We start from the raw sequence: 9,769 nt of genomic DNA, 5'->3' as shown, positions 1-9,769 counted from the left end.
CACTCCAGCCTGGTAACAAGAGTGAAACTCCGTCTCAAACAAAAAAAAAAAAAAAGAAGGAAAATATAAGTGCTCAAGAGTTTTTCAGATGATCTCCGATCAGTAGAAAGTTCTACATTCCAGCTTTCTGTAAAGTCTTTTTACTAAAGAGTTTATAATCGTGCGTCTACTTCTTAAGAAAAATATACTTACTTCAAGGAAGATTTTTGTCCTCAGAAAACCTAACTTACAAGTACAGCAGGAGCTTTATTTTCCCATTTGTGTATTTTGGACAGCTGAACACTGATCATGAATGAGTATGGGAGAAACTACAAAACTTCAAAATATTTGAAGAAACAAATAGGAATCTCAGAGAGGAAAGTAAGGAACCAGAAAACCATGAAAGAACACTAAATGGAAAAGAATGAGCAAATCTTATTCACCTATCGCTAAATCTAAAAAAACGTCAAAATACATGAAGACAGCAAATGCTTTAGAACAACTGTTGAATGGATTGTCCTCCTTACTTGGCAAATAATCATGCTTGCCTCTCTCTATCCAAGTGTTTGTTTTTGTACTTGACCTTAATTTCAAGTTAGTTTTGAAGTCTCTACAGTAATCTTCTTAATCTGTCTCTACTTCTTCAGAAAATAAATTAGTTGTTGATGAATCACTCCTTAAGACCTTGCCACTTATGATAAGTTTTATTGCCTTCCGAAACCAGGGGTAAAAGAAAGCATATATCAAAGGATTCATAGCTGAATTATAATACACACACCACGCTAAAATCTCATAAACATAAGGAGGAGTTACAAAATTCATATAAGCATCAATCACTGCATCAATGATGTCTGGTAGCCAAGAGATGAGAAATGCTGCCATAGCAATACCCAAGGTTTCGGCAGCCTTTCTCTCTCTTTTTGCTACTCTTTCCTTGTAACTCTCTGAGGAGGACTGAGCTTGGCTGGCTGTACTTTCTATCTTCCTAGCCTGATGCTTATAATATCTTACTGCATATAAACACCATAGCGACAGTGAGGATAAAGAATAGAAGAAAACAATGTAGGACCCAGTTTTGATTCAGTGGAGCCTGACAGCCTCCTACACAGGTGAGAGCAACTACTAATTCCTCAATCCCTTCTTCGTTGGCCTCGTGTAAAAGATCCAAAAGCTGTATGTGACAGAAAAGAACCAGGAAAGAATAATGCATATTCCTGAAACTGACACAGTAAACTTGGTTGGGTAGGTCAGAGGATCAGTAACAGCAATGTATCTATCCACAGAGATGCAGCATAAATGAAATAAAGAAGCAAAACAGAAGGATGTATCAAAACATGTGTGGAATTTACTGTAACTCTCCCCAAAGTACCAACAGCTACTCCACAGATCTCACTGTGCTGAAAGGCATTACTGTGACTCCCACCAAGAAATCAGCATAGGCCAGCGATGCGATCAGAAAGTTGGTAGGTGTGTGCAGTTGTCTGAAGTGAAGGATAGCAATCATGACCAGCAAGTTTCCAAACACTGCCAGCACAGCCCCAAAACCAAGCACAGCGTAGAGGATAGCTCGAGGACCAGGCGAATAAGGAGTTTTAATGCAGGATCCATCTACATTCTCGTAACACAGTTCCACAGCCTCAGCTTGGGAGAAATTGGTCACCATTGCTTTCTTGCTTGAACTATTTTAAAGTTCTCAAATTCCTGCCTTCGAAATATTTTTAAAAAGGAGGCAATTTCAAAGTCTTCTAGAAGGGGAAAAAAATATCCAGTTAATACAATAAAAGTTTGTGATTCTTCTACCATGGTATTTCCATATTAACTATAACCTCTTGATCTTTCCAAAAAGTGTTTCCACTTTCACATTTTAATATAGAGTGGAAATGTGTTGCAGAAAGCCACATATATTAAAAATATAGTCAAATATATTCCGAAATAAGTGGCTGGCAGTACACTTAGTCCAATGAGATATATAGATATAATTTGCTAATCATTAAAAAAATCCTTTTTGGCTGGGCGCGGTGGCTCACGCCTGTAATCCCAGCACTTTGGGAGGCCGAGGCGGGTGAATCACGAGGTCAAGAGATCGAGACCATCGTGGTCAACATGGTGAGACCATCCTGGTCAACATGGTGAAACCCCGTCTCTACTAAAAATACAAAAAATTAGCTGGGCATGGTGGCGCACTCCTGTAATCCCAGCTACTCAGGAGGCTGCAGCAGGAGAATTGCCTGAACCCAGGAGGTGGAGGTTGCAGTGAGCCGAGATCGCGCCATTGCACTCCGGCCTGGGTAACAAGAGCGAAAGTCCGTCTCAAAAAAAAAAAAAAATCCTTTTTTTTGTGTTACTTTACCTTCTTAAAACCTCATCTGTAACCACACAGTGGAGAAGTAATTAGACTATCAAAGGCTGAGCTTTATTTATCACATCATCTCCCCTGAGCAGCACTTTAGCAGTAATGACAAACTATGCTTCATTTCTTCATGACGGAAGAGGTGAATTACATCTCCTTCAAGCTGTGCCCTCAAAATCCCTGTGGTATAGACTGTGAAAACTGAGGGAAAGCTTCCTCATAATAACTTTAAACTTATTTTAGGAATACATTTCTTCTACTAGTTATGTTTTCCGAATTTGTGAGTTTTTTCCTTTTTATATTCTTTCATGATTCAGACAGCTTGAGGTGATTTAGAGAACAAATCTTATTGAATTGATATTGTCAGTGTGAAAGTATTTTCCAGGCTAATAGGCAGTGTTTGGTGTTTAAATTATTAAGAATTTATCGAAATAAACAATAACTCCCCTAACATCTCACCTTCCCATCCTTAGAAAAACAGTGTAGTTTTAAACCTATCGCAGAAGAATAGACAAAAACTGGGGTGGAGAGGAGGGCTGTTTTTAGATAGGCCATATCCTTGAAGGATAGATTCATGCTAAGTCATCCAAGGTGCAAAAAGAGACCAAGTTGGCTTCTCTAGGTGTATGAGTTTGTTCTTATACTAGGTACATGGTCTTAAGAAAGTTTAGAGTTCACCTAACAACAGTGAATAGTTTTACTTCATTTAACCATGTATATAAACACCATGATTAGCTTTGGGTCTAGTAAGTGCAACCTTGCATCTGAATCTTAATCTATGGGGTAGCTGGGATTACTATCATGGTACCCACACAACTTTGCTTCTAATCAAGAGAAGCCCTTTATGTTGAAAAAATGGACAAGTAGGACGATGCTTTGGGATTTGTACTCATATGCTCAAAAGCCCAGAAGCAGCTCACCTTATAAAATGGTGGAATGGTCTACTGAAGATTTCAATATAGCGTTGGTTGAAAACACCACTTTGGAGGGTAAGGTGTCATCCTAGGGAAGTGGTCTATGCTCTTAACCAGCTGGCAACCCACAATGCTTCATAATCCATTGTCACATCACAAGTCTTAGAGTCAAGGATAGAAATGTAGTTGGTATTTCCAAAGTACCCACTTGAAAAAATTTTCTTCCTGTTATAATAACTGTGATTTCTGCTGGTTTAGAGAGTTATCAACCAATGAAGAAATGCTTCCACAATAATATCAATGGATTTGTGCAATAATTCCATTGAATTGAAAGCTGAGATGCCATGTATTTATTTGAACACTTAATGTTGTGCAAATTAGCACAAAAGTGTATTCGATTATTTGTGTTAGAACATTTGTTGCTGTTGCAATAATCCTGGGTTGCTGCTGTGCAGTGAATACAAAAAGCTATATAACTGGAACTCATGATGTTAAAGGAATTATGTAATAGTGCAATAAAGGTGGGATTTCTAACGGCTCAGTTTTCTTAGAAATAAAGCACTCCCACTGAATAGAGAAACCTGAGGTACCAGCTGCAGGAAGATGGCCTAGGTAGTGAGAAGGAAAAGACAAATTCTAAGCCCATTACCAATCATAGAAAAGGGGTTTATTTAACATAATTTTTAAATGTTCCTAATTTTTGAATTTGTATAGGATAATTACTTTAATAACTTTATCATTTTTAAAATCTCCCTTTATTTCACTACTTTCTATAGAGTGTATTACAGGTTGACTATACCTTATTTGAAATTCCTGGGTCAGAAGTGTTTCAGATTTTGGGTTTGTTTGTTTGTTTATTTGTTGGATTTTGGAGTATTTACATTGTACTTACGTATTAAGCATCCCAAATCCGAAAATCCAAAATCTCAAATACTCCAATGAGCATTTCCTTGAAGTGTCATGGTAATGCTGAAAAAGTTTCAGATTTGAAATTCTGTGTTTCAAATTTTCAGATTTCAGATGCTCAACCTGTAGTGGTATGTAACAGTATAATTTAGTCTATTAGTTATTGATTATTGAGAGAGGATTTTAAAGAACTAGGGTAGGAACATACAGCAACCAGAAGTCATGAACTTGAAGCTGAAGCAATAACTGGAAGGACTGAGTTGCCACTTGGGTAAGAGATGAGTGTGTTTGGGGTTATATATGAAATTATTTCATAAAGAGAAAAAGAAGAACGTTTAGATGTGAGTAGAGGAAGGTAAAGTATGTGGATTGTAGGGGACATGTATTAATTTGATTGCCCAATATTCAAATATTCTTCCTATTGATAAGGAATATCAAGAGAGGGGAAATCAGAGCCCAGGGTATGCTGTTGGCCCTCTCCATGCACCATGCCTCTCCAGTGTCTACGAAATGCATGCATGTACATGGGTCCATGAAAATGCCATATATGCAAAGCAATACCCAGATGCCAAAGGAGCAAAGAAATCAGAGAAATTCAGTTTGTCAATAACGGATATTTTTTGGGGGGAATTTATAGACAGAAGCATTGTCTTGGGCAGTTGCAAGACAGATAGATTTCCACACTGCAACCCCCCTAGATCCAGTGCATCTTTCTTGGGGAAAAAGTATATGTGGTCTGGAAGGAATGTTCAAGTGGCTGTGAGCATCACCTCTATGATTTCTGAAGTAGCACTGCGGATTTCTTTAGAGGAAATTTAACAACGAACAGGCATTTCTAGACATCAACAAGATATTTTGGTGGTATTCCCAGACTTGGGTTTAGTCAGCAGATTAGCATTTAAAGTAGAGTCATTCTTGTCTCCACAGCCACTCGGAAACTGAAGATCTGACACAAGCAGAGTGGGAGTAGGAGATCCTTCCCAGCATCTGCAGTGATGCTGTTCCATGGGGATGAGGACAGGATTCTGCTAAGATTGCAAATTCCTATGGTGGCTTTCTGAGTAGACCATTCAGTGGTGGAATTTTCACCTGATCCCTCTCTGAGCTTGGTTCTTATGTCTTCCTATAAATTATGGGATCTTCCTGAAACCTATATAATAAATTAATTTTCCACCTAAAATAGTCTGAAAATGGATTTGATGTTTTGGACAAGAAAGAATAAAAATTCCAGGATGATTTCTTACATTCTGGAGTACATAAGCTGGTGGAGGAAAAAGCTTGGGTAGAGGGTTGAAGGGGAGATTTCCAGTCAGGATGTCTTGATATTGAGATGCTTTTGAACAATCAGATTGGGAATAGTTTAACAAACAAATGGATAGATCTCTGTAGAGCTGAAAAAACTAGAGAGATTTATTTGGGGACCATCATCCTATATGTCACAATTAATCACCCAGGGAACTAAGAGTTAAGGGAATGGTTGTTCACTATAAATCTACTATGTGTCAGTTATCTACCAAATATTATTGTAAAGTAATGAAATTGCTTTTCTCATGTCACATGGAAGTCAAATAATTACAATCCTGCATTATGGCCTGAACAAAATTGTTTAAAATGCTGGATTTTATTTTATGACTCATGGAACAAGTTAGATACAATGCATTAGTCTATTCTCATGCTGCTAAAAAGACATACCTAAGACTGGTTAATTTATAAAGGAAAGGAGTTTAATGGACTCACACTTCCACATAGCGGGGGAGACCTCACAATCATGGTGGAAGATGAAGGAAAAGCAAAAGCATGTCTTACATGGCAGCAGGCAAGAGAGAGTGTGTGCAGAGGAACTTCTCTTTATAAAACCCAAACTGTCAAGAGAACAGCACAGGAAATCCCACCCTCCAGGATTCAATTAACTCCCACTACGTCCCTCCCATGACACATGGGAATTATGGGAGCTACAATTCAAGATAAGATTTGGGTGGGAACACAACCAAACCGTATCACATAGTAATGGTTCTGAAATTTCTATTACTAGATTATTTCTTGACCAAAATCTAATTAATATTGTTAATCACAGAGTTTAAATGATATAATAGTTTTTTCAACAGTTTAAGCAAATTTCCACTTCTTAATCAGTATCAGAAGAAATCTTTAGTCATGATAGTTTTCTTAACTTTTTTAAAACAATATTTTCAAATACTATTTTTGAGGAAAGTTTATTCATAATTTACTTAACAATATTACAAATTATAATGATTGAAAATAAGATTTTTAAAGTAGCAGGTATAAAAATATAAAGGGGGGAGTGATATATTACTCATTATTTCTTGGCATTTCTTTATTGCCAAACTATTTTTTTCTTTATATATATATATATATATATATATATACATATTATTGCACTTTAGGTTCTGGGGTACATGTGCAGAACATGCAGGATTGTTATATAGGTATATACATGGTAATGTGATTTGCTGCCTCCATCCCCCCGTTACCTATATATGGCATTTCTCCCCATGATATCCCTCCCCAACTCCCTACCCCACACTGTCCCTCCCTTAATCCCCCCCAACAGAACCCAGTGTGTGATGCTCCCCTCCCTGTGTTCATGTGCTCTCATTGTTCAACACCCACCTATGAGTGAGAATATGCGGTGTTTGATTTTCTGTTCTGTGTCAGTTTGCTGAGAATGATGTTTTCCAGATTCACCCATGTCCCTACAAAGGACACAAACTCATCGACTTTTATAGCTGCATAGTATTCCGTGGTGTATATGTGCCACATTTTCCTTGTCCAGTCCATCATTGATGGGCATTTGGGTTGGTTCCAGGTCTTTCCTATTGTAAACAGTGCTGCAATGAACATACGAGTGCATGTGTCTTTATAATCCTTTGGATATATACCTAGTAATGGGATTGCTGAGTCAAATGGAATTTCTATTTCTAGGTCCTTAAGGAATCGCCACACTGTCTTCCACAATGGTTGAACTAATTTACACTCCCACCAACAGTGTAAAAGTGTTCCCATTTCTCCACATCCTCTCCAGCATCTGTTGTCTCCAGATTTTTTAATGATTGCCATTCTAACTGGTGTGAGACGGTATCTCGAGGTAGTTTTGATTTGCATCTCTCTAATTACCAGTGATGATGAGCATTTTTTCATATGTTTGTTGGTCTCATATATGTCTTTTTTTGAAAAGTGTCTGTTCATGTCCTTTGCCCACTTTTGAATGGGTTTGTTTTTTTCTTGTAAATCTGTTTTATTTCTTTGTAGATTCTGGGTATCAGCCCTTTGTCAGATGGGTAGAATGCAAAAATTTTTTCCCATTCTGTTGGTTGCCGGTTCACTCTAATGACTGTTTCTTTTGCTGTGCAGAAGCTCTGGAGTTTAATTAGATCTATTTGTCTATTTTGGCTTCTGTTGCCAATGCTTTTGGTGTTTTAGTCATGAAGTACTTGCCTATGCCTATGTCCTGAATGGTTTTGCCCAGGTTTTCTTCTCAGGGTTTATGGTGTTAGGTCTTATGTTTAAGCCTTTAATCCATCTGGAGTTAATTTTAGTGTAAGGGGTCAGGAAGGGGTCCAGTTTCTGCTTTGTGCACATGGCTAGCCAGTTTTCCCAACACCATTTATTAAACAGGGAATCCTTACCCCATTGCTTGTTTTTCTCAGGTTTGTCAAAGATCAGATGGTTGTAGATGTTTGGCATTGCCTCGGAGGCCTGTGTTCTGGCTGAACTATTTTTAAGATAACAGCTTCATTCTAGTTTATGGCCCTCTTATTTTCCCATACTCTGCTGCCCCTTAGTGGTCAATCTGAACAATACTGGTTTGATCAAAGGAGGGGACACCAAAGTTAAAACAAGTAAATGCCCAAAAGGGAAATGTCTGTTTTAAAATGATCCCCACACTAAATACTTTAACGTGTGGCTACTCTGTACGCTCTCTCCCTTCCCTGCCACCTTTTTGAACTGTTGTCTTCGTTAGAGTCACACAAAGTGCTTGTTTAACATTTCCAGTTCCTACATTCAGAAGTTCTAATCTTTAGGTCTAAAGTGAAATGTAAAATTTACTGTTTAAATCAAACATCACACATTATTCTAGCATCCCCGTTGTTTGAGAAATGCTCCAGGAGCACTGTTAGAAATTCTAGAAAAGAGCTCTAAACTCAGAGTTAGAAAAATCAGGTGCTTTCTTTCCATTTGCACTTGCTAGTTGCCTTCTAATGTCAGGCATCTCTCACCAGGTGCTAAGAGATAGAAAGCCAATGTGGGTGAAGGGCAGGAAGGCAGCGAAACACACTGCCATGTGTGTACCTATGCAACTATTTTGCACGTTCTGCACATGTACCCCAAAACCTAACATGCAATAAAAAAGAAAAAAAAAAAAGCCACAGTCTCTGGCCTGAATAAATCATAGTCTAGTTTGGCAAAGGCCAAAGAAACAATTACAATGCCTTGAAATAAGTACTCTGGAGAGAGGAGAACTCCTAGGAGGCAGAGAGGAGGGGTATGGGGAGAGCCACAACGGTCTCCAGTCAAAGGGACTCTGAATCAAGTTGTTCAAGGATAAGTGGCATTTAAGTTTCTAATTTATGTGACCCTGCACACATCCTCAAACTCTCTGAGCTTCGATTTATCATTTGTATAAGAAAAGAGCAAGTTACATGCATGCGGATTTATAATTGTTCGGCTGTTTCTGGTCCTTTTCACTTTTACTTGGCAGTGTTCTTACAGTTTCTCATTATAACAGTGTCTTTGTAACAGGTAAAAATAACTGATTCTGTAGGCCTTTATGTACCCATAGATTAGGTCCCACTTAGAAATGAGAGCATATGGTATTTGATTAGTATAAGTTACTTCACTTATACTAATACTGAGTTACTTCACTTATACTAATACAGAGTGGTATAATGGACTGTGGAAGCAAAAGATAATAATAATAATAACTGATTCAAGATGCCATTCACTGACTCCAAATAGTGCCAATTCAATGTTCCATGGTCTTATGATCCACATGTGTTGTGAAGAGCAGTTTGCCATTCTTCCAAATGAAACAGCTAAGATCCTAACTACTCATCAGATTTCATTGTTCATGTCACAATCAACTATCAACCTGAAATCGGCAGTACACTTTTGTTTAGTCTTGACATTGATCATGGAATTTCTCTTAAAGCTAAGTAAAGTCCAATAGAAAGCAAGATGAAATAACATGAGGAGAGGGGAGATGGGATCCACAGAGAGAGATAAGGTGGAAAGAAAAGGACAGAGAGACAAAGCAAAGAACAGAGGCAACTGGAGAGAGAAAAGTGATTCCTCACCACACCCACCTCCCCATGACAGGAATTCTTCCTTCTGCAGAGTCTAGCAACATAAATGCCTCCTTCTTCCTGCAGTCATGCCTGAAGTCCTTCCTGAAGCAGTGTCACCATCCATGCATCATAGTATTTCTATCTTGCCCATGACTCTTGTAATACTGAGAGCTAGGGCAGGGCATGGTGGCTCAAGCCTGTAATTCCAGCACTTTGGGAGGCCGAGGTGGGTGGATCACGAAGTCAAGAGATCAAGACCATCCTGGTCAACATGGTGAAACCCCGTCTCTACTAAAAATACAAAAAATTAGCTG

General features: G+C 38.3%; 1 protein-coding gene across 1 annotated transcript; it reads right to left on the bottom strand.

Annotated features, from left to right (window-relative positions):
- Window positions 1-603: 603 nt before the first annotated feature.
- TAAR9 (trace amine associated receptor 9) lies at window positions 604-1,642 on the bottom strand. Its single transcript, XM_002806724.4, is given in 4 exon segments — window positions 604-979; window positions 981-1,131; window positions 1,134-1,356; window positions 1,358-1,642. Coding segments are annotated over 4 exon segments (1,035 nt in total).
- Between the last annotated feature and the right edge of the window lie 8,127 nt (window positions 1,643-9,769).

The sequence above is a fragment of the Callithrix jacchus genome, chromosome 4 (assembly GCF_049354715.1).
Source record: "Callithrix jacchus isolate 240 chromosome 4, calJac240_pri, whole genome shotgun sequence".
Lineage (NCBI taxonomy): Eukaryota > Metazoa > Chordata > Mammalia > Primates > Cebidae > Callithrix > Callithrix jacchus.
This window is presented reverse-complemented; position numbering and strand designations above follow the sequence as displayed.